The sequence below is a fragment of the Gopherus evgoodei genome, chromosome 5, assembly GCF_007399415.2.
Source record: "Gopherus evgoodei ecotype Sinaloan lineage chromosome 5, rGopEvg1_v1.p, whole genome shotgun sequence".
Taxonomy (NCBI): domain Eukaryota; kingdom Metazoa; phylum Chordata; order Testudines; family Testudinidae; genus Gopherus; species Gopherus evgoodei.
This window is the reverse complement of record NC_044326.1, coordinates 132,573,094-132,599,129: the sequence shown is the minus strand read 5'-3', so window position 1 is coordinate 132,599,129 and position 26,036 is coordinate 132,573,094. Positions and strand designations below refer to the sequence as shown.

The 26,036-nt window shown below is 42.7% G+C and overlaps 1 protein-coding gene across 1 annotated transcript in view; it reads left to right on the top strand.

The window, feature by feature from the left end:
- Positions 1-26,036, top strand: part of ADAMTS3 (ADAM metallopeptidase with thrombospondin type 1 motif 3) — a 201,513-nt gene that overhangs the window by 53,473 nt on the left and 122,004 nt on the right. The window contains exon 4 of the mRNA XM_030565196.1: positions 19,742-19,898. Within this exon, the coding sequence (XP_030421056.1) occupies positions 19,742-19,898 (157 nt within the window). The remainder of the gene's footprint in view (positions 1-19,741; positions 19,899-26,036) is intronic.

Genomic DNA, 26,036 nt, shown 5'->3' with positions numbered 1-26,036 from the left:
CCAACAGCCTGATATTTTGACTGAATGACTTTCTACAAATGGTGTCCTCTGGCATGAATCAGGAGATTGGTTTTATCCAGTTTCTCTCCACCTGTCTCTAGTGAATGACAGTCTGTAGTATTCCTTGGATAACTGACCAATCATATAACTGTAGTCAGAAAGGTCCAAGGACTTTGATCCTGTGAGGATTTGGGCCTGGGAAGTTAGGGCTCCACATTTAAGCTGCCTGAAGGCTTCTTGGTAGAAGGTACCCCATCTCTTCTGATCCTGCACTTCATCCTCATACATAATGCGCTGTATTTAAGTAACTTTCCTGACTGATTCTAGGCCCTTTTTGTATTATTCCTTTGTCAATCTGTTTTTAGTGCATCAATAAAAACAGAATAACCTGTTCCATTTTATGGTTAGTTTTTGGGGACTGAGCACCCTTCATTTTTATTTGAATTTTAATTGTTCATCATTACGTATTTCAGTTCTTCATAATAAAAGCACTGTGTCTGGTGCTTTAAAATTACCTCTTTGGATTACAGGGTGTCTCATTTGCAGTGCATCCAGAAGAGGACCTATCAACTTTGCTTTGCAGATCTGTTTATGAGAAACTCTATACATTAAATAGAGGCTCTCTTGAGAGATGTGGGGGCATGCTATAAACTTACCTTGAAACCGAATCCTCTTCATTCACATCCACCAGCACAGAGTCAATATAAAGGTAGAATACATACTTGATGATGGTGACATCTTTAAAATGTGCTCCATTCCATGGAAGTAGGAAGAAATGTCCGGGACTGTGTCTTCTTATTTAGTGTATATTCCCTTGCACAATGGATCTATGCTCTTATAGAGGCATCTGTGTGCAACCAAATGGTGGTAATGTCCCAGAGTTTGTAGTCTAAGAGTGTGAGCTGGTATTGTATAGTGCAAAACAGATAACAAGCATGAAGTGTCGTGTAGTCTGTACACACACTTTTTTAGGAGAGTGTTGGGGTTTGGCACTCATCCATAAACTGCCAATTCCAGGCATGTAAGGCAGTAGGCAACAGGTCCAAAGTTTGGCATGGGAAGGAGACTATTCTTTCTGACAAATCCTTTGGAGCATAGGGAGCAGGATGGGTGTTAGGCAGTGATGAGAGCACAGTCTTGGATGCAATACCTTGATGGCAAGAAATCGTATTTTCGTTGTTTTACAGAGAAAAGCAATGAAGGGATTTAGGAAAAAGAAGAGACCTTGTGTGACCGGGAGGTAGCACTATCTTGGCTGCAGAGCTGACCTTATGTCTTTGCAGCTGACCCCTAGACATGCCATATATGTTGGGGACCTGCCATATCGTAATGTATAAATGTATTTCTGGGTTGGTATATAAACATTCCTTTTATTTCTGAGCCAACTTTGGAGAATGGTATTGAAGGCTATTAATTAATAACATCTCAGTTCCTAGAACTTGATGGCCCCCTCCATGTGTCCCGATATTTTCTTCCTCTCATCTGATCACCCTAAATACAATTCTGGAGCACTCCAGTTGTCTGGACAGTTTGCTGTCACAGTGACATGAAATTGATTTGCATTGGAAATGTCAATACAGAATTCAGTGGCACATGAGCACCACGTGTAAGCAGAGTCAGGATAAGCTCTACACTGACATCTGGTGGAGAGAAGTTCAGAGAGTGTATTTGCATAGGTACGCCCACCCTATCCCAGACTCCCAAGCTGTGGGATTGCTTGGTGACAAATTGCTCACCCTCAGTTGGGTGGTACTGGCTAGACATGGGACATGGGTTCCAAAACCCAGAGAATTGAGAAAGGCTGGGGACAGGTATCTGTGCCTGGTGGTGCAGTCTCCTTGTGGAGCCAGAAGCACCAGTTGCACCCCCTCCTCTCTCCACTGTGGAATGTCAGAGTTGATTTTTTATTCTCTCAAGAATCTAAATACAGGTTACTGAGCTGAACGCCCTTTGGGCTAATGGTGCACTAGCACTGGGGCTCCCCCACTAAGAGCTGAGATCACTAAGAGTTGAAATCACAAAAAAGCTGAAATGACTGAGCTGAGAGCACTGAGCATTGTGCTAATTAGTGGGGGAGCCTGAAGACATGCTGTGGAACAGAGCAGCTGGTGGAGTGGAGCAGTTGTGGAGACGGCTGGAGCAGATCACGGGACAGCTGGTGGCAGCAGAGCGGAGTAGCTGTGGGACGGGTGGCGCGGCCCACAGAGTGAGCAGAGCTGAGCAGTTTTGCAGAGCAGCTCATGGAGCAGAGCAGCTGGTGGAGCGGAGCAGTTCCTGAGGATGGCTGGAGGAGCAGAGTGGAGCAGCTGGTAAAGCGGAGCAGTTTGTGGAGAAGGTGGAAGCAGAACCCACGGAGAGGCAGGGCAGTTGGCCCCGGACCACGTAAGGTGCCCCTTTCTACCCAGGCTGGGGTGGGGGGACCTCTACAGATAGACTCTCGAACTCTGGGGTGGCATTGACCAGAGACTTTTGGGTTGTTGGACTTTGGGGTGATTGGACTTAAAACCCTAAGCGGAAAAAGGACAGTGGCAACCGTACTTGGAGGTGGGTTTTTGTTTATGGTTTGTGTTATAACCCTGTTTGTGGTGTTTCTCCAATGGGATGCCGCATTGATTCCTTCCTTTATTAAAAAAGATTTTGCTACACTCAGACTCCGTGCTTGCGAGAGGGGAAGTATTGCCTCCTAGAGGCGCCCAGGGGGGTGTGGTATGTGAGTGTCCCAGGTCACTGGGTGGGGGCTCGAGCCGGTTATGCATTGTGTTACTGAAACGGAACCCCTGGATACTGAACCCGGCCCTTGTTGCTGCCAACTAGAGGGGCAGCAGGGTTACACACGCATAGAGGTAGTGCTCAGACTGAATCCTTCTTATAGCCTTTTTTGGTGCAGTGTCCACTAAGGCAGGCAGGAATAGAGTTCAAGCAGCGGTGAGATGCAGTTTAATTCATAAATAATATGTTATAGAAAAGTATCTTGTCCCTTTAAAGCCAAATAGAGAGAGACAAGACTTTTCTCATCCACAGTAAACAAAAAAGAAACAGACCCCAAAGCAACACTGTCTTCAGCTGAACTGATGATAAAAATAAAGCAGGATTTTCTTCAGACAAGGCTTTCTTCAGCCTTCATGGGTGATAAGAAAGCAAAAAACAATTTCTAATTCTCCTCTAGCCTCCATCTCTCTGTCTTGCGTCTCAGTTCTTTGTGGTTTATATCTTGCACATCTTAAGAATTAGCTGCCTTTCCTCAGTACTGCTCAGTAGCATTCTTACAAACAACATCTATAGAAGTAACCATCCTGCGCACAGGGTTGGTTAGCTGTTCATGAAGAAAGAGGAGGATTAATGCTCTGTTAGGAAAAGCCTGTGTGAAACCCAGTCTCATAGTGCAGCTCTGACTTTGAGGCACTCTTACTCACATGAGCCCTCCTCTTGCCTTCGGTAGCCCTGCTCATGTGACTGCTCACTGTTTCATTAGAAATAGGTGATGTGGCAGGCAGGCAGGCTTGTAGGAAATAGATCTTTAATGAGCATGCACGGAGGCCATTGTTACGTGCTGAGAGGCCTGTTTTTGTTCATTAGCAGACTGGCCACCAGTTTTCAATGCTGAGCCCCCAATATCACAGCAAACTTGGTCTCTCCTGAGTCCTGGCTTTTGCCTGTCCCACTCAGCATACTACACTCACGTATGCAATTAATGATTGCACATTTGGACTCTATGGATATGGCTACACTTGCAGATGTAGAGCGCTTTGAGTTGAACCAGCCTTCAGAGAGCGCAGTAGGGAAAGTGCTGTAGTCTGTCCTTACTGACAGCTGCAAGCGCACTGGCATGGCCACATTTGCGGCACTTGCAGCAGCATTGGGAGTGGTGCATTATGGGCAGCTATCCCAGCATGCAAGTGACTGCATCGTGCTTTTAAAATGGGAGGGGTGAGGTGGAGTGTGACAGGGAGTGTGTTGTGTATGTGTGTGGGGGGAGAGAGAGTGGGGTTTTGTGGGGCTGAGAGCATGTCAGCATGCTGTCTTGTAAGTTCAGACGGCAGCAGGCCCCTCCTCCCCCCCGCCTCTCTAACACACAGCATTCCACAGTAACGGCTTGCATGCCAGCTGTCAGAAACGGAGCTTTGAAAGGGCATCGCCGCATTCCTACAGGAATTCAAAACAATGACAAGAGTGGTCACTTGACTTAAGGGGATTATGGGATGTTTCCGGAGGCTGATCAGAGCATAGTAACACAACACCTCATTCACACCGACGCCCTGGCGTTGTAGCCAAGGATCAGAAGACGTTATTCCTCAAGGTGGAGTCAGAGCGCTTTATGTGTCTTGCCAGTATGGATGGGTAGTGAGCAAGGGGCTCCTTTATTGCGCTGTAACTCACCAGTGTAGCCAAACCCTAAGATTCTTCTCTGAATTTAGCTTATTACACATACAATGTTGAGGCTGGAAGGGCCAACTCAACGATCCAAAGAAAAAGATTGCTGATGTCTGTCTTCTGTAATCTGAGCCTGGGTACCTTTGAATGAGTTTGATATACTGTACAGTGCTCACCATTAAACATTCGACACTTACAAACAGTTTCTACACTATAAGCTGAAATAAGCGACTTTTATCTCATAGAATGGACACATTATGCACACTTCAGACCAAGCTCCCTCCACTCTTGCTTTTTCCTGTTCTAAGGCAAGGGAAAACTAGGTATCATAGATACCACTGGCAAATCTTGGCTTTATAATGGTTGCCACTATAACTGTTCTAGCTGGCTACGTGAACTGTTCTGCTCCCTGGTTGTCCTTACTGTCAGAGGGTGGGCTTTTGTAAAAGTTCAAAGAGAATTATGCTCCAGCTGTCTTTGTAATTAAGGGGAGTTGAACATCAGAATTCCTCAAATGCCTTTGAAAATTCCACCCAGAAAGTTCCCCTAATGTTCAAGTTACGCATATCTGTTTTTAATCTTCAGTCCATATCTCCTTCTTTTACTGCTCCAGGTTGATTACCCTTTCCTCTCTTACATTAATATCCTTTGCATATTTATATAAAATCAAGTTCTCCCTTAAATACTGTTGATTTTGGCTAAATAAATGTAACTCCTCAGTGTAACTTTCCTTGTTAGGTTATTTTCTCTAGTCTTTGTATCATTTTGGATTTTCTTGTTGGTTTTTTTTATTGTCTCAATGTCTTTTTGAGTGCACAATATTCTGGGTTTCATTTTACCAGCGTACAATGTAGTAGTAGTACATTTGCTCCTGCCTGTGAGACAGGGTCGGCTTTACGCCGGTTCCCTGGAATTGGGGCCCACGCAGAAGAGGGCTCTGCACCTGCACCTAAAGGGGCCCCGCTCTGGGGGCCTTCGGTGGCATTTCGGCGGTGGCAGTTCCTTCCGTGCCGCGGAAGACCTGGAGCGGACCCCCTGCCGCTGAAGTGCTGCTGAAGCCCTAGACCCACCTCCAAGTATTCCAGTCAGGCCCCTTGGGTCATAAAGCCAGCCCTGCTGTGAGAGGTCCTTCTGTGTGCTGTATGTACCAGAGTAAAACTAACCACTTTCCCAGTGTCCTTTTACTTGGACTCAGGAGCTGGTTCTTCTCTCATTTCAGTCAATAGGGATTTTCTTTTCAGTTTTCATTCCATTATTACCTCTGAATTATAGAAACATAGAAATACAGGACTAGAAGGGACCTCAAGAGGTCATCTAAACCAGTTTCGTGTGCTGTGGTAGGACGAAGTAAACCTAGACCGTCCCTGAGAGGTGTTTGTTCAATCTGTTCTTAGAAAACCTCTAAGGATGGGGATTCCACGGCCTCCCCTTGGAAGCCTATTCCAGATCTTAACTACCCTTGGAGTTAGGTTAGATATTACAAAAACTTTCTATATCTTCTTGATTCAAGACTACGCATGCCCAGTTTAGTTTGGGTTGAGGTGTGATGGAAGAGCTGCATGGAGAAGTGTTGGTCCATAAATCTGTTTTGCATTATCTGCCTGGGTTGTATGACATTCATCACTGTACTATCTGAATGCCTCACAATCATTATGAGTTTTATACTTGTGGCAGCCCTTCATGTAGGGTATGATTGTCTCCATTTTACAGATGAGGAAATGAGGCACACAAGAGTAACTGTTTTGGAAACGGTTGTAGGGGAAGCATATAGGAAAGCTGAGAATTGAACCCAGATCTCCAGTCTCAGTCCAGAATGAAACAGTGCAGGTAATAGACTGATATTTATTTCCAGACCATACTCACACAAAGTTGGTATGGGTTATAAAGCGTCCTCATTTAGCGCTAATACTTTTATTGTGGTTTTGTTTGTCTATTTTAGATACTATAGAAAATAGTAATAATAAGCAGGTAAACTTCCTAGAATCACAATCTTTAAACTAAGCATTTGCATTAATTTGGCCGAACCATTGTACACGTTAAGATGTTGTTTAATTTATAAGCAAAGCAGTAAAATTAACAACGGTCCAGGGCTTCAGACCATTCTTTCCTGTATTTCCTCATAAATATGCTTTTGTGGAGAACTTTTTCAACTACCTACCACTTCACTGAAACACCACCGTGCACTTTTTCTTCAAACGAGTCTTTTATAAAAGGTGTTGTAAGTGCCTGCTTGCTTTTCTCCACTGGCTAGGGGTTTGTGAAATGTTCTGTGTTGGAATGCAGAGTTTTTGGTGGCAATCAGCTGAAAATGTAATGGCTGTGTAAGGGTGGACTGTATTAAACCCAACCTCCTACCTCTCCATCTGCTTGGAAAATTGCAAGCTCCTTTTATTGATCCTTTTTTGGAAAAGGTTCCTCAGGACAAAAGTTGGATTCTCCATTTGCACTGGCAGTAGACTGGAAAAATGTAGCTAAAACACCAAGGTTGATGATTTGTGTGTGATTTCCACTAGAAGAGAGACAGGGCCGTCGTTAGCCATAGGCAGAATAGGCAGCTGCCTAGGGCACCACTAGGTCTGGGGGCACCACTCTGCTGGAAGCCCAGACAGATGGGAAGCAGTGGAGCATGTAGGAGCTGGGCCGCAGGGTCCTAAAGAGAACCGAATGCAGCACAGTCTGAGGGAGGGGGATTGGCTGCTGTGGTCTCTGGGAAGGGGTGGGGAAAGGAACTCGTCTGTAGGGTGACCAGATGTCCCGATTTTATAGGGACAGTCCTGATTTTTGAGTTTTTTTCTTTATATAGGTTCCTATTCCCCCCACCTCAATCCTGATTTTTCACACTTGCTGTCTGGTCACCCTAGGTGGGGGTAGTTGGTACCTATATGAGACAAAGCCCCAAATATCAGGACTGGCCCTATAAAATCAGGATATCTGGATCTGGTCACCCTAGCTAGGGAGCGCTTCTCTCCCCTAGGCTGGCAGCGATCCATCTCATCCGGGGGGAGCTGCACAGGGCAGGATGAGTTGCTGTGGCTACATGGGTGCCCCGTCCTTGAGATCAGATGCTGTGCTAACTTCACCATGGTCTGTTAGGCTGGCAGTGGTGCCCATTGGCATGTGATCAGACCTGAGGGTTTGCTGCTGCTGTTGTCACTCTGCACCCAAAGAGGTGGATTTTGGGATCCTGCAGTTTTCCACCTATCTCCTCCTCTACTGCAGCTGTTGGACCAGCAGGCTGGGGGGTACTGTGAAAGCGGTACTGTGTTGCCATTTAGATTGTCATTTCACAAATTTATTCGTCAAAAATGCTTGCTAACAATGCTGAATTCAATTTCAATTTTTTTAAATCAATCTTTAATCTTAGCCAAAAACAGAAAGTTAAATTGTTGACAATTATGTGTGACAACTTATTTGTGTTTGGTATAGGGAAGGGAGTGGGCCAGTTTTCATCAGAGAAAAAGAAAATGTTGACTGACTTTCCTATAGCCCTGTTACTGCTAAATAGAGCACTCCAATAACTGTAATATGCTCATCTCCGTACTAATGTATAGAGCAGGGATCAGCAACCTACGGCACATGTGCCAAAGGTGGCACACGAGCTGATTTTTGGTGGCATGCAGCAGTGGGCTGAGCGGCTCAGCCCGCCACTGCTCCGGGGGTTCCAGCTGCTGCCCCATTACCACCTGGGGTCCCAGCCACCGGCCCCAGTCAGCAGCCACTGCTGTCCTGGGGACACCCAAGGAACCCCAGGCTGGCAGCAGGCTAAGCAGGCCGGCGGCTGATACCCTGGCTGAGCCACTCAATCCGCTATCAGCCTGGGGTTCCATTCATTCAGCTGGTAGGTGGGCTGAGCAGAACTAAATTCAACGAAATAGGAAAACAAGAGCAACTAATGACAAAGTGCAAGAACCTAGAGCAGTGGTCCCCAACCTTTTTTGTCTGGCAGGCGCCAGATGAAGGACCGTGGGGGTGGACGAGCATCCGCCGAAATGCCGCCAAAATTCAGTGGCATTTTAGCGGCGACGCCTCTGGATGACGCTGCTTGTTGGCAGCAAGCGGTGTCATCCAGAGGCGTTGCTGCTGAAATGCCACTGAATTTTGGTGGCATTTCGGCGGATGCTCGTCCACCGGCCAGTACGCGGGTGCACCGAGAGGCCCCAGCGGGAGCCATGGCACCCTCAGGCACCGCGCTGGGGACCCCTGATCTAGAGAGCCTCCTGAAGCGTGGCAATCATTTTGATTTAAATGGACTTGAACTGTATGAAGAATTGAGTACACTGTCATCAATAGTGCCACATGCAAAATCGATGATGAACATTGTACAGTTTACTCATACCAGCAAACTTGTTGACACATATCCTAATGTGTACATTGCCACTCATATTCTACTGAAAATTCCTGTAACAGCAGCATCAGGAGAACGGAGTTTCTCAAATTAAAGCTCATTAAAAACTATCTCTGATCTACAAGGAGTCAGGAACACTTGATTGGTCTTGCTATACTTGCAATGAAACAAGACATCACTTTGTCACACATTATTACTGATTTTGCAGCCAAACAAGCCAGAAAGATTGCTTTTAATTAAAAACAAATCCTTGTTTCAATATCTCTTCATATAAATTTCCAATAAAATGTTGACAAATTAAAAAAATTGTATTATTTGCATCATTCTGTCAAATCAGAATTTTTTCTATAGTGCTACCTCTTTAGTGCTAGTCCATCAGCATTACAGTGTGCTTAATTAAGTTAAACTGGTTTTAATAACATGCATGTGGCAAGTTTTCCAGTAGTGTAAGCTTATGTTTGTGTTACTAAGAGCAAGAAAGGCACAGGGGTACCAGCTTAATAATCCCGCCTAGGGCACCATAAATCCTAAGGACGGCCCTTATGGTATTTTTTAGCTGTATATGCCATTTAAATACAATAAATAAATACATGGAGATATAGCTATCTAACAGAGCTGGAAGGGACCTTGAAAGGTCATTGAGTCCAGCCCCCTGCCTTCACTAGCAGGACCAAGTATTGATTTTGCCCCAGATCCCTAAGTGGCCCCCTCAAGGATTAACCTCACAACCTTGGGTTTAGCAGGCCAATGCTCAAACCACTGATCTGTTGTAAAGCTTAGTGCTGCAGTTGAGCTCGATTTATGTCACGTTAGTCTACGTAAAACTGGCTGAAACATAAGGTCTCGATTAGAGAGAAGCGAAACAATTCAGAAAAATGTAGATATATCTGAAAATGTGTGAGGATGATCAGTTCCCATCCAAGAAAAAATCCGGTTGTAAAAGGATCAAGAAAAGAGAGTGTGAGAGAGTACTGAATAAACAGGTTCTGCAAATTATTTCTATAGCTGTGAATTCTCCGTTCTTATCCGTGGACATTCTGCTTCACCAACCCTGATTTCCTCTTTATTGTGTGAGTTTTTAAGTGTCACTTACTAAAGCAACTCAGACCATTCATATTTAAGAATAGTTGAGTACCAAAACAAAATTTCCCCCTTTCTCTCATACTCTACATCTGTTAAACTCCCTTTATTTCTATGGCACATGGACAATAAAATGCTTGAAATGTCCCAGCTTTATGCATGTTAAAAATTCCAGGCACCCATCCTTAATACTTCGTAGGTAATTTAGCTCCACCAGATATTGTGGACTAGCTCCTTAGCTGTGCTAGAGTTCTGCTCGTTGCATGTGAAGATGGAAGAAAGGTCTGAGCTATTTTGAAAATCTAACCATAGGTGTCATGGTGGCAGCTGCTGGATGCTGAGCAGCTTTGAAAATCTGGACTATTATTTAGGTGCCTTAGGAGATATTACTCCTTTTTTGTTTTTGAAAATCTGGCTTATTGTAGATAGTGAACACTTGGAAATCTAGCTCTGAGCTGAAAAAAATCTGGCCCTCTGGGTCTATTTCTTTCATAAGTGTAGCACCGTTGACTTCAGTGGAATTACAGCAGTGTCAATGAGAGAAGAGTGTCTTTCTTTAATGGAATGTCTATTTGAATGTAATAACATTACTGAATATCACTTAGTCTCTTCTATGACAGTTAGTTACATTCATTCAAGATTAAGGGCTTGATTCTAGTCTTACTTACACCAGCATAGATCAGGGTTAACTCTACTGAAGTCCTATGGAGTTTCCACTAGTATAAAGCTGGTCAAAGTCAGAGGAGAATCAGGCCCCAGATCTGTATGAATAAGCAAAGGTCAATATGAGACTTGAAGGAAATAATCAGGTTCACGCATAATTGTCTAGTCCATGCAAGTGGCAGGTGCTGCTAAAATTCCATCAGCTCCTGTTTTCTTCAGCCAGCATATCAGGGAGAGGGAAACATGGGGACCACGTTCTACTTCAAGCAGTTCTGGCAGGGAGGGGAGTCTGGTTTTTGTGGAGTTCTGTAACTGTACTGCTTGCATGATTGGGAATCCATTCTGTCTGTGGGACTGACTGCTCATAGCATGCCTTAGTTCAGGAGTTCTCAGCCTTTTGTACTGTTGACCCCTTTCACACAGTAAGCCTCTGAGTGCAACTCTCCTTAAATACTGTATATAAAAAGTGTTTTTAATTTATAACACCGTTATAAATGCTGGAGGCAAAGTGGAGTTTGGGATGGAGGCTGACAGTTCATGATCCCCCCCATGTAATAACCTTGTGACCCCCGAAGGGTCCTGACCCCCAGTTTGAGAACTCCTGCCTTAGAAAAGGGCATATGAAGAGGGGAGAAGATCAGGAATTAGTACAGACAGTAAACTGTGCAGTACACCACAATCAGAATAACAGGGCTTCTAGCCCTCCTCTTTTGCATTGCAGTTTCACAGGTTGAAATTTCTCATGGAACTTTGCCAATATTTTAATAATTTAATGTTCCTTAATAGACGAAAGTGGATTTGTGGATTTTTGATTCTTTGGCTGTACTGTAATGCAGTTAACAAAGTGAGACTAAGGGCAGTGCAGGGCCAGCTGCAAAGCACACAAGTAGCCCAAAAGGCACAATCAAAAAATCAGTTTCGAGCTACAATAGAGGCAGAAAGATCAGACTAGACAGGTAAATCAATAGGGCTTGTTGTGATCAGTGCTTAGGACGTTACCGTACAGTACCCATCTGAATTTTTTCCTGGGATGGATGGCTAATGTGTAAGTGTACACCCATGTTGTCTAAAACTTGCCTCCTTTTGGCTTTGCCATGTGCCCTTTCGCTTTGCACTGCTCCTTGCACACTTTCAGGATATAGCTGAACTTCAATGCCTTTTGCACCACAGTAGAATCTCCACTAGATGTTGTCATGATATAATTCCCCACTCTGAACCTTAGCGTCCAAAAGATGGGGTACCAGCATGAATTCCTCTAAGCTCAATTACCAGCTTAGTACTTGTAGCACTGCCACCAACTAAGAATTCCAGTGCCTGGTACACTCTGGTCCCCCCAAAACCTTGCCCGGGGGCCGCCAAGACCCAGACCCTCTGGATCTTAACACAAGGAAAGTAAACCCTTTCCCTCACCGTTGCCTCTCCCAGGCTTCCCCTCCCTGGGTTACCCTGGAAGAGCACTGTGATTCAAACTCCTTGAATCTTAAAACAGAGAGGAAAATTCACCTTCCCCCCTCCTTCTTTCTCCCCTTCCCAGACTCTCCCTGAGAGAGAAAGTAATCCTAACACAGAGAGAAAATTAACCTCTCTTTCCCCCTTCCCTCCTTTCTCCCCACCAATTCCCTGGTGGATCCAGACCCAGTCCCCTGGGGTCTCACCAGAATAAAAAAACAATCAGGTTCTTAAACAAGAAAAGCTTTTAATTAAAGAAAGAAAAACAGTAAAAATTATCTTTGTAAATTTAAGATGGAATATGTTACAGGGTCTTTCAGCTATAGACACTGGGAATACCCTCCCAGCCTAAGTATACAAGTACAAATTAAAATCCTTTCAGCAAAATACAAATTTGAACACCTTCCAGCCCAATACACATTTGCAAATAAAGAAAACAAACATAAGCCTAACTCGCCTTAACCAGCTAGTACTTACTATTCTGGACATATAAGAGACTGTATCAGAGAAATTGGAGAGAAACCTGGTTGCTCGTCTGGTCCCTCTGAGCCCCAAGAGTGAACAACAACCAAAAACTAACAGCACACACAAAAACTTCCCTCCCTCAAGATTTGAAAGTATCCTGTCCCCTGATTGGTCCTCTGGTCAGGTGACAGCCAGGCTCACTGAACTTGTTAACCCTTTAAGGGCAAAAGAGACAGGAAGTACTCCTGTTCTATTAACCCTTAACTATCTGTTTATGACAGATGTGTTAGTAGTGCAAATGGTCTTTGTATGCTTGATTCCCTCCTATAACTAGCTTCTTACATTACCACAGAATAGAGCCTAATGTGTTTTCCCAGGTCTGCATTTGGGTTTTGTATATGGTGACCAGATAACCCACTGGTCCTTGACTGTCCTGATTTTGTGAGAGGTAACTTGGGTGACCATACTGAAACACATCTTTTTATCCTGGTTTCCATATAATCTGCTAATCTCCAACCTAGCACCAGCACCTCATTTTTGCTTGAAGCAATCCCATGACCTCCTTGCAAGTTCCCCCACAGTGGCTAGGTAGCAAGATGACTTTAGGCTATGTACTCTTTGATACCATGTCTCTCAGTCCCTGTTTCTTGTAAAATAGCCTGAAATTTGTAGAGACACAGAGACTGGTACAATCTCCCTTAGAGAATTTGGTAAATTAATTAATATTTTTCAATTCCCATTACAAAAACAATCAGTCCTGGATTCTGCCAGCCCAGAGCTGGACTCTCCAGCCCTGCCTGGCTCCCTTCTTTCCTGAGGGAAGGTTGGCTGAGGTGACCCCATCTGGACTGGACCATGAAGGTGAAACTGTGTTCTGCCCACAGAGAAGGCTGATTTCTGCAACAAGAGACTGTACTAGGGAGGAAGGAGGAGACAGACATTTCCTTAGGCCTTTGGCTTTTTTGGCACTAGCTGCAGCTTCTGCAGTGCCTTGGAGTAAAATCCGCTAAAAGGCAAATGCAGTAACATGACTGGGAATGAAGCAGGCAGATTGTTCAGATTAATTGTTAGAAGTTGGAAGTAAAATTGTAGAATTTCTCTCAGAAAAGGCTCTACCACAGAGAGGTCTGAGTGAGCCTGACTTCTATTGTGGAGCTCTATTAGAGCTGTTAGAATTTCAGTGGAGGAACATTTCCCATGCTGCCATTGGTGACTAGTCTGCTTGTGCCCCCAAAGCTGCGAGTGATCCGAAATGCCATTATAATGGCTCTCTGGGCCACAGCACGATGGAGAACACTTGCGCACAGATACAAGCCCTTTTGTGTGTGGGCACAAGGTGCGTTACAACAAGCCGGGCAGAGGCTTGCAGTCCAGCCATCTCTTACACTAGAGAATGCCAGAAGTGCTTTGGCATGGGAGGGGTCTGCCTCCACTTTTGAAAAATGTAAAAAGTGAATTTAAAACACTTGAAAATGCTGGAGAATGAAGTCCTTTGTTCATCCACAGAATAAAAGCAGCAGCAGCAGCGCTATATAAGCTTCTCCAATGGGCTCCATCAGTGTACCTCAAACCTTCTCTGGAATGATCACCCTTACCGGGCGAGTGGCTGGCTATTCAGTTCTTAGCCTCTCTGCCATGGTCGCCAGCAAGGGTGCTGGTTGCAAAGATGTTTTTTGATGTGAACTGGATTGAGCCTGTGACCTCATTTCTTGTAGGTAATTCAATGGTAATGGCTTTCGGTCACTACTGACCCAGGATGGATGTGAAACCGTGATTCAGAGATGAAAGGCTCTGTATCCTATTACTAACACTGTGACACAATCATGGACTGACACAGTATCAAGTTATACAAACAGGATACTGAACCTGTTAAGGTAGGAATGCATACAAGGCTTATCAGGTTCTGTGTTTGCCACCCATTCCAGTTGTTCAGTGACTTTGTAACTCAACATTAACTGTTAGATTAGGAACACATTCATAGGATGCCATTAAATGCCAGGAAATGTTCTTAATAAAAAGGGAACGTTCTCATTGATTAAGATTGCATTACTAACTCTAAATCAAGGACACTGCATCAACTATTTGTGTGCAATCCAGATGTATGTCTAGGCAAGAACAGTATTGTGCATCTTTTATGGCAAATCTGGTGTTTGCTACAGTTTGTGCCTAATGATAATGCAGTCAGAGTAGAATATGCTTTCTGCATTGAGCTGCTGTTCTGCTTTGCCAGGTATGTTTGCATGGCAAGTCATCCTGAACCTATGCCATTTTCTTCTCTGTGTTTATACTATTTAAATTTGCATTTCATAATATCAGCTCAGATAAATTTTGCATACTTTTGTGAAATTGGACACTTGCTTTGGGTACTTTTGGCTTTAGAGTAATTAATTGTTTTTAAATGAACATTTCCCGCCCTTTAAATAGCAGTGTTACTGGGGTGGCAGAAGACTAAGTTATGTGGAGTGTTATTAGGTACAGTAAATGAGTTGAGTTTTTTGTGGTAGGTCTATCTTAAAAACATGGTTTATATTCTGTACATATAAAAAAAGGTTGAAATTTCACTTAATTTTTGCAATTTATTCTGCTATTCCTTGTACAAAAAGGCACACACATTATGAATAATATAATTATAGGCGCCTTTCTTTTTTGTAGACTTAACACCGAAAAGAAAAAACACATATTAAAGCTGGAAAGGGAAGCCAGAGCTACCTTCTGGATTTCACACTGCCTTTGGACACAGCTACTTTCAAACTGTAGGCAAACAGCTTTGTAGAAAATGGGTTATTTAAACAAAATGTATATGCCAAAATAAGGTCTTGCACCAGTATCATAGCAACTGTAGGCACAAACTTACTTTTGGCGAGAAAAATGGCAAGAAAATAAACCATTAACATGCAAAGGGACTTGTTCATTCCCAGTCTAATAATGCTGGTTATCCACATGAAAGGGAAAAATCCATTTGATGTTACTTGACTTATTCCAACCTAAAAATCACAATGATTACTGCCACTCGTATAATAAAAATAAAGAAAAAATGAAACAGTAGTATTTACAGTTACTTAAATTCCATAATATTTAAGTAATGTGTTGTTCATAAAACTGAATAAATGATGGTACCAGATTATTTTATTATATAAGTGAATTCAGTCAAACCATTTCAACCCCCCCTGAAAGAATGATGTAGGCAAAATACGTGGTTTGGCTCCTGACTCTTATGCACTGAAGTAAATATTCTTCATGCAGTAAAGCATTTTGGAAACTAAAGCTATCTAGAAGAATAATAAAATCACAATGACTTTGTTGCTCAGTATGAATGCTATTGGAAAACACAGATATTTCAGATAAGTTTTATTGATGAGCATTGATGATTGCAATTAATACCACCTTTCATTTGCTTTAGACATTTCTCTCCAGTAATTTATAACATAGGGTCCAATCCTGATACTACAGGACACAAGGGTTGCCAAGTTTGATTGGACTTATTCCTGGAGGTTTCATCACATGACATAATCTTTAATTAAAGATTAATCTTTAATTCCTGGAGACTCCAGGAGAGTTGGTGACCCTGGACTGTACTTATTGCTGTTTAAAGGCAAACCCACTGATTTCAAGGTACAGCAGTGAAAACCAAGTAGGAGATCCAGCGTGCTATACATTCTTATGGATACAAGAATGCTACTTTTCAGTACACCTCCCATTCTTCAAGTTCTAAGGAAAAAAGCAGTGGTAGGTGCTAAAATGTTCATGACACTCCAAGGGAATTTTTTTGACTTCTCAAATTTGTAACTTTTTTGCGTTTTAAACCTTCACAGTTCATTTACATCTGACAGCTTGAGACTGAGCTGAAATAATTTTTCTAGTTCGTACAAAAACACATAGTGTCGTTATGATTCAAGATTGAAATGCAAAGCTTTGGTTTATGTTGGAACTCTGTCCTTGTGCACGTCTGCAAAATTACTGATGGAGAGGGGCTGCCTTTGAGCCTTCCCGATCTTGTGCTGCTCTGGCGGCTGAAGAGGCACCTGATGTAACTCCCTGGGGCCCGTCTAACATAAAACTTCCTGGGATCCAGAATCTTCAGTGCACCTACCAGTCCCACCACACTTCTCACAGCAGACCTTGTAAGCAGATCCCTGATGAGAACTAGGCCTTTGGTAGCCTCTTCATGCTCCTCTGGCCCTTTTGCCCAGCTTGGGCCAGGGGGTTAGGCTCTCAACCCAGATTATGAGTTCAGCTCCCAGCAGCTCCCATTCAATGCACCGCGATCTTTTGAGTATCTGGACCCAGTTATTGGTGTTGAGCACTTTTGAAAGTCTGGGCCTAAATCTCATATTTTTCCATACAGTATATGTTCAGTGTGGTTACAGACAGGGCCATAACTTTGAAATTCATGGCTTACAGGCATTTAAATCTTCTGCCAGAATGTTACATCGAAAAGCTCTTTGCACTGAATTTCTTTGGTTTCTGAAAAGAGGAGAAGAATAATCAATATGCCAGTCTCTAAGGATAGTGCATTGAAATAAATGCATATTGGTCCGCATGAGAGTTTGAAATGTCTTATTGGCGAAAGGCTTTGTCACACTATATTTCGTTTTCTAGGGGGGAGCCATACTCAGGTGTTAGCCTCAGTCAAAGCTTTTTTCTGCCATTTTAAGAATGCCACCGTGCCTTTGCTCTCGCTCGCTGATGTGACACCTGCGATGCATAACTTAATGACTTTATGGTTGGATCACAGCGAAGTTACACATTATATACTGGGCTACGTTTCATCCAGAAGGCTGCACCACCTGGACTGATTGGGAATTAATATAAGAGATTCTGCTCAGCTGCTTGTTTGCTTCTGTACTTATCTGTACATTTCTGTGTAAGCCTAGCATTAGGCTTTACTTGTAGAGGGGAGCTCTCAGAAGTGCAGCTAGGCAAACACACATACCAGCCCCAGCAGCTCCCGGGAATGGTGGACAGGCTGTGCAGAAAAGGTTGTACTTGGGGCTGTATTCCCTGTATTCTTTTCCTAACCCTCTCATCCTGCCACCTGAACCCTGCCTAATCTGGAGACCATCCCCTGCAACCCACATGGGGAGAAGACCATGCTGAGTTCAGCTGGGAGGGGAGATGGTGCTGCTGAGGTGGGTGGTTTGCCCCCTGCCCCTCACTCCCCAAGGAAGCACTGTGATCCAGGTGCAGAGAACCACTCTGCACTTGGAGGGAGGGGTGCACGGCCTGCCCAGTATTCCCACATTTGGATGTCTCTGTGTAACTCTGTGATACTTGGGTGCAAAGTGACTAAGTCACACCATAGAGGCGAGATTATGGAACAACACTGAAGAAAGATTGGTTGCATAATGATTGTTTATAGTCACTTTCTTGCCTGGTACATACGTTTTTTATATAGGTGTTGATGGTTTATATTATGCCTTTGAAAGTAGGTGGCAGATTGCTCAAAATATAATATCCCACTATTTTTTCCAAATAGTCTTCATATGCGTGTTTTCCTCATGTTCACTGTGCCCAGTCACCCTGCCAAACAGACTACAGGCTGCTGCTCTCTGAGCTAAAGGAAGTTTGAAAGCTCAAGGCTTTTTTCTTTTTTTTCCCCCCATGAGGATATTTTAAAGACTGTCTGTCTTCCCCGTGATTACACTGCTTAATTCTCTTACCATTGGTTGCTGTGATTTACATTCAGGTGATCAGAAGATGACTTTTTACCATATGTTATGAACCTGATTCTTCTTTCACTCCTACCTGCCTGTTTTATGCTGATGTAACTGATTCCAGTGAGTTTAGTCTCAGTTAATACGAGTGTCAGTGAAAGCAGAGTTAAGCCTTACATATGTAAGTCCAGTTCACAGCCCTCCCAAGAGAACGGTACAGAGAGGAGGGGTTTGAATGACCTGTTCACCCACAGGGATCAATAATTGGGGGGTTGAATGGCATGCAGTTTAAGGGGAGTGTCCAGGTGATTGTAGTCCAGTAAAATTAAGGTCCAATCCTGTAAGGTGTAGAGCACTTCCTGTGGGATGCTGAGCACTGACGAATTGAAGACACTTGGCACTGGATTCATCAAGTCATAAATATCTGTATTAATACCTAATTAATGAGTAAGACTGATATTTTACATACATATACTAGAATTCCCGTAAAACTTGTGCCGTAGGCATGTATTTTGTTGTGGGGTGTGTGTGTTTACGTATGTATGACTTCCATTAATACCTATGAGAGCTTGTCTATGTACAGGTCAAAATGCTCAGTAGCTAGAAATATTCTCGATCCAGTGTAAAGCTGTCATAAACAGATAGTTAAGGGTTAATGTCTCTTTTACCTGTAAAGGGTTACAAACAGTGAACCTGGAACACCTGATCAGAGGACCGATCAGGAGACAAGATACTTTCAAATCTCGGTGGAGGGAAGTCTGTGTGTTTTTTTCTTTGTCTGTTGTTCTCTCTGGGTTTTGAGAGTAACCAGACGTACCTACAGGCTCTCTAATTTTCTGTTCAAATAGTAAGTACAAATACAAAGGCGGTTTAGTCTTCTTGATTGTTTTCTTTATTTGCAAATGTGTATTTTGCTGGAAGGATTTTAATTTGTATTTGTGCTGGGGGGAGGCTTCTCTCTAGTGTTTATAAGCTGAAAGACCCTGTAACCTTTACCATCTTATTACAGAGACAACTTTTTACTTTTTCTTTCTTTTATTAAAAGCTTTTCTTTTTAAAGACCTGATTGATTTTTTTCCCCCTTGTTAAGGCTCAAGGGAATTGAGTCTGTACTCACCAGGGAATTGGTGGGCAGGGAGAGAGAAGGGAGGAGGAAAGGTGGAATTCGTCTGTTTTAGATTCACGGAGCTTGAATCTGTAATACCTCTTAGGTAGGGGAAAAGAGGAGGGGGGAAGGTGCATTTTCCTTTGTTTTAAGATTCAAGGAGTTTGAATCACAGTGATCTTCCAAGGTAACCCAGGGAGGGAAAACCTGGGAGAGGCAAGGGTGAGAGAAAGGGTTTACTTTCCTTGTGTAAGATCCAGGGGGTCTGGGTCTTGGGGTCACCTGGGAAGGTTTTGGGGGGGGACCAAAATGTACCAGGCACTGCAAGTCCAGGTTGGTGCAGCACTACAAGATCTAAGCTGGTAATTAAGCTTAGGGGGATTCATGCTGGTACCCCATCTTTTGGATGCTAAGGTTCAGGGGGGGGGTTATACCATGACAAAAGCCCAACAATGATTTTGTTTTAACTGTGTCTGTATTACATTCAGTTGTTGGCTGTTGTACTCTTCACACATCTTTAAAATGTCAGTAGATGCTTATCAATTTATCGAGTCAGGAAAAAGGATTTTTCACATATCTTGTGCTCTTCCTCTCCTCCCTCTTCACCAGGCTGGAATGATAAGAACTGATAAGGATGAATATTTCATTGAACCTTTGGAAAGAGGCAAACAAATGGAAGAAGAGAGAGGAAGAATTCACATGGTCTACAGGAGATCAGCTGTAACACAAGATCCCGGCGACATGCTCCTAGACTTCCATACAGAAGGTACAGCAGATGTCCATGATTGTTTAGGCCAGGTCCACACTACAGCGTTAAATCGATTTAAACAGCATTAAATCGATTTAACGCTGTAACCGTCCACACTACAAGGCACTTAAAATCGATTTTAAGACCCCTTAAAATCGATTTCTGTACTCCAGCTAAACGAAAGGAGTAACCCTAAAATCGATATTACTAAATCGATTTAGGGTTAGTGTGGACGGATATCGAAGTTATTGGTCCTATTCTTTTACTGAGCTACCCAGAGTGCACCGCTCTGGAAATCGATGGTACCCTGGGACCATGGACGCACACCACCAAAGTAATGTGCCCTAGTGTGGACGCGTAAAATCGATTTTATAAAACCTGTTTTATAAAATCGATTTTACTAATATCGATTTAAAGCTGTAGTGTGGACGTAGGCTTAGAAATCTATTCCCGATAGCTATAGCTTCTTCCATTAACCTTTGAAAAAAGCAATTTTGACTAAGATAGATGAAAAATAAAATAATGTGTCACTGAAATCTGTCCTCAGTTACATATACACAGTGTGCCCTGATGACAACAACAGGTGTTCATGCATATTTGAGAGCAGAACTTGGCCATGCATTTTTTTGAAAGAAATGTTGCAAAATACTTTGCTCTTTAGAAGCCTGATCCTGCCCTCATTAAAGTCAGTAGCAAAATTCCTGTTGACTTCAGTGGAAGCAGCAATGCGCTCTACATAATTTGAGAAGATATTGTGGGATATTTCATGTAACTAGAAATGCTCACTCACATTAATTTAATATCACACACAGCTTATAAAACTTTTGTTTAAACTTTTGGGGTTTTGTTTCTTTTCCCTGTAATAGCTATGTTGTACAAATGACTGTGATTTTTAAACCCTCTACTGAATGTGATTAATGCATTTCAAAATAATTGGTTTGATAGGATATGTTTTGACATAACCAAGAGTTGCCCTCAGTTTTCAAGCCAATGTCGTTAGTCCATCTGAAAATAATTATGGTGCAGTCTTGTCTGTTAGACTTTTTTTCTCTTTGCCTTTTTACAAATGCTTGAGTGCCCAAGACACAGAGGAGCAAGTAGCGACTTTTTTTTTTTTCTTCAAATAAGGCTGGAAACATTGAGGTGGAGCACAGGCTAGGGATTTTAAAAAAGGCTTTTGTTTTCAAATGTATCAAGAAACAGCTTTTTGATATTAGTGAGCTGTCTAATCCAGGACTTCTCAACCTGGGGGGTAGAAAACAGGTTTCAAGGGATTGGGACTCCACTCTTTCTCTTAATGTTTAGAGCAGGGATCGGCAACCTTTCAGAGATGGTGTGCCGATTCTTCGTTTATTCACTCTAATTTAAAGTTTCACGTGCCAGTAATACATTTTAACGTTTTTAGAAGGTCTCTTTCTATAAGTGTATAATATATAACTAAACTATTGTTGTATGTAAAGTAAATAAGGTTTTTAAAATGTTTAAGAAGCTTCATTTAAAATTAAATTAAAATGCAGAGCCCCCCAGACAGGTGGCCAGGACCCAGACAGTGTGAGTGCCACTGAAAATCAGCTCACGTGCCGCCTTTGGCAATCGTGCCATAGGTTGCCTACTCCTGGTTTAGAGGAAGGTGGGGGAGCCAGACATTTTCCTGTTATAAGTTGTGTGGTTGTACAGTATGGAAAGGATGAGACTCACTGCTCTAAACCACCGGTTGTTGAAATGTCTAGCTGTGGAATACATGTTCATGGACAGAATGGGAGAATAGTGGTTATCTCAATTTGACCCTCTTGAAAACTTCAAGAGAGTCTTCTTTTCATTTTGACACCACAGTTTTCTTATTAAAGGGTAGGGAAAACTTGTTCCCTTTCAATGCTCTAACTTTTCTCCCCATCATCTTTCCGTTTTCCATCCTCCCCCAATTGTCTATGCACCCATACCCCAGTAACAAGGCATAAATCTGTGCTTGTAATTAACCAAGCCATGAGAGGTACTGTTTATGGAAATGGGAAAAACCAAGGTAGGTAAAATCTTTGGCAGGCAGAAAACAAAACACTGCTGCACAGCAAGTTGTCACAGAATTAAATGGTTCATTGTGGATTGGCAGCTTCTCTCCAAAAGATAGCGGCTTTATACCTAATCCCAGCTGGTTTCTACCAAGTTGAGCAGCACCTTACCTCTTACCAAGCATCACAGGCTGATTTACACAGAAGTAATGGGCTCAGCAGCACCTCATTGTATTGTAAACTATTTGCAAACCAGTCTGACTAAATCTGAAGAGGGTCAAAGCCAATGCATACGTGATGATAAAGGAGCAAGATGTGGAGCAGCTGGACCTGGTGAGCTTATGGAAACAAGCTCAGCATTACATTCCCCAAGCAGCCGTCCTAGGATGCTAGGCGTGATCCATACAAGTCCGGTGCTAGCTCTAGTTGTTGCAAGCTTAGGAGTGCGGTAAACTCCACTCCATGCAGTTGCTGCCAGAGGAGGGGAAATGGGGATAGAGACTGGGGTCCCTCTGTTTTAAATAAACTGGAAAATTGGTTGCTTCATTTAGAGGCAGTGAGGGACACCTGGGGGTAGTGTGCTGCAACCTGTCTCCTTTCTGACTGCCAGATGGTGGTGATGGGGTTGCCTAATTTAAGATTCCTCTATCTGGCTGTCAGTCAGACAGGGAGCACCACTATCCCTTCCTTTCCCCCCAGATCTGAAGTTCTTACTTTGTATGTTCAGAACTTCTCAGAAGCCCACAGTCCCCAGCTGGGAAGGAATGAAAACTTGCTCCCATAGGAAGTGGAGGGGAAAAGTTGAACAATTGTGTAAGCAGTATCTAGGGGTCAGATGTGACGGGGAGGGAAAGTGCTCTTCCAAGCGCCGCCCACAAAATAAGCTCTGCCCACATGAGATGCTACTCGCAGTTGATTGCACAGATGTTCAAAACATGACCACGTGTGTTATCTGTGTTGATTGAACTTTGCTTCTCCTCAGCAGGGTCTGAATACACATGTGGGCTGTACTGAACTCCTTGTGCTTCTCTTCCCGTCAGTGAGGCTGACATGTTCCAATGAGCTTCTTGAGCTTGGTTCCCCTTTGGGGCGAGAGAGCCCTCTTAGGTTCCTTCAGTTTGAGTCCTTCTTGACTGGGAACTGGGGAAAAGTGGCAGTACTCTCCCAAGCCTACTGACAGGTGCAGCCAGAATGAGCCACCCCTTACAATAGCTTGTGTAGCTGTTCACAGTGTGATTCCCCCCTTCATAAAATGGTTGTTCCCATTCCTTTTCTTACACGTCTTTATGATCAGAGAACACTTTAAAAGCCAAAGTGATTCATTGGGTATTTTGAGTTAGTGCCCATGGAGATGAAGGGAGCAGGTCACACCTCTCAAGGTTTGTTTCAGGTTCTGCAAACACAGGCAGACATCACTGTACCCGTTACGCTCAGCTCATTGTTTTTGAACCCCTCTCATCCACCATAACAGCTCAAGTCTGACGTTCTGTTTAAAAAGAAAACTTATGCTCTGGAATCTAAGGCAGCATGGAAGAGGTTCCAGCCGAATCTAACCTTGATGATGGTGCAGTGAGGTGTTCTATCTCTGGAAATGAGACGACCATGGAGCCTTGCTGGATCATGGAGTTCTCAACATCTGTGTGCCATGGAGGTTCCGGGTCCCATGTTTTGATCCTTTCCTAACCAAAAAAATTCTAAAATAAATAAAACCTCTTTCATGGTAGTACTCAGAATCTATACATACTGATCACTCGGGCAGAGATTCCTTCTTGGTGTGCCATATACATTGTCTTTATCACCTCTTGGATAGTGCAGAACCTTTCAGTTTAGAAGATCTTGTTCTCTGCCCCCTGTGTGGCACTTTCTAATACATGCTTTGACTTGACTACTTTTTTAGGATTTATACAGTACCTTTTTGTACCTAATTTTTTTGTCTTATGATATGATCTGCAAAATATTTCCCCCTTTTAGTACCATAATTTTAAATCCATTATTTAATAACACTAAAATGCTTCAACTCTATTTGCCACTTAGTATCATACTGCACTGTTTCAACTATAGCTGGTGAACGTTTTCTGAATTTCAGATTTTTAATTTGGCAGGACCGAAAATATTTTTAATTAAAATTTGCAACCATTTTTAGTAGCAAACTCTTCAGTGCTGCTAGAAAATGATCCAGCAGCGATTTTCGAGAGAGCATACAGCCATACATTGGGGTGTATTGGTGGAGTTTTGTATTTCCCAGATATGTTATCTGGAAAAGGACACTTTTATTGTCGCAGCCCATAATAAGCATTTCTTTAAGTATAAGGTATCCAGGAAATATAATTCCCTATCCCAATTATTAAAATAAAGTTCCCTTGATAGTGAAAACACTACCATCCCCTCCAAACTAGTCTTCAAGATGAGCTAAAATGGAGTGTGAGGTTTATTTTGGCCTGTATATTTGTGTGTCATGCTGTTACCTTGGCTCTGCCAGTCAGTTTCTTTTTTGTGAGTTGGTAAACAGCACCAAAAGGACTGTCTGAGGTACAGATTGCCTACATGCCAGTAAGTCTAGTTGCAGGTCTGTCAATCTTGACAGTGTCCCTTTAACAGATCCTCTTAGCTTGACATTGTATTTATAACTACCCTTAATTACCTCCATTAGGAAGCTTATACTTGGTAAGGTTTGCTTCCTTTCTTGCCCTACAAATTAGTAAGGTATTTTTTCATTTTCAGTGTAAACTTGGCCTTCTACTCTCGAACAATCAAAGCACAGGAAGAAAATATCAACCCACTTACTGAGCCTTGCAGTAATATCTTGAAACAGTATCTCATGCTTGCAAGATTGCGAGACTGCTGTAGACTTGTTGATTGTTTTAATTGACCTGACTTTCCTGGTCTTTCCCCAGAGTAGATCTCTTAAAATATTTCCAAACACTGTTTTCCCCCACAACTGGACTTCAAGCGGCCTGTCATTTCCAGATGTGTCTAGTAGCCCAGTTGTTCACAGTAATATGATGTAAGCAACTTTCCTCTCACTGGGATCCCTCTTGTAAATTTGAGAAGAAGTCTGCTGGAGATTGGCTAATTTCTATTTCTTGGTCCTTTGGTGTATGCTGTGCATGTTTTGATTTTCGTTCCTTTTCAATTAGGAGATCCCTTAATGAAATAAAGAATAATTCTACTATAGTTTTATCCTCTCTAATTCTTCACTTCTATTGTAAGGTTTTACCTTGGCTGAGTGTATACATAGAAAAATATAAAGTTTTATCATCATTTTCTTGATATCTGTTGGAGCTGGGTTTTTTCTTTAATGCTGCTCATACCTGCCAGCAGGCTTCCTTAAAGTTAAATTCAGCTTGCTGCAACTCTGTTGAAGCCAGTGAAGGTGCACTCCTGACAATGGGTCTGAATTTGTTCCAGCCTATCTAGGAATCGACTGCATATCAAATGCACCATGGAGCGTCTGGTAGGTTAACTCATTGCATCCTAAGTGTATTGTGAATATACCATTGTTAGCAGAAAGTGTATTCAAATAACTCATTTCACACTACAAAGCTTTTAGCACACGTTTAAGAGTTTGAGAATCACTTGCATTAAGGACATTATGAGGCAAATAAAGTGGAAATTAAGCAATATATTACAAACAGAGGCATAGAAATTTTCCCTCAACCATAGATTCTTTGATCAAAGATTCACTCTGATCAAAGAACTCAGGAGTAGTCTATTAACTAATTAGAAACTTATCTACATGTTTATCCAAAGCAGACAAGAGCCTGAGATTTCTGAAACAAGTATAGTTTAAACAATGCAAGAATTGTAAATTAGAATTATACATTTATTTAGGTCACTGTTAGTGAAATTATTATAAAAACTGGGGAGAATGTTGTGTAAAATTCACTCCCATATATAATAAAGCAAGATAAACCAGTGTGTTCCCTTTGAGGAACAGCATACTGTCTGATACGTAAGATGTAGATGTTCTTGTCATAAAAGCTGCCAGGTCCAGCCATATGAAAAGCACTGTTAATCATGCTGGACATCTGATTTTACAGGGATACTTAGCAGCATTTGAGAGTTGCACTGACATTGTTTCTTATGGCTCATCACAGGAAACTAGAACATACGTTATTGGTGACTAACTTCCTAAGTTTGAGGCAGTGGA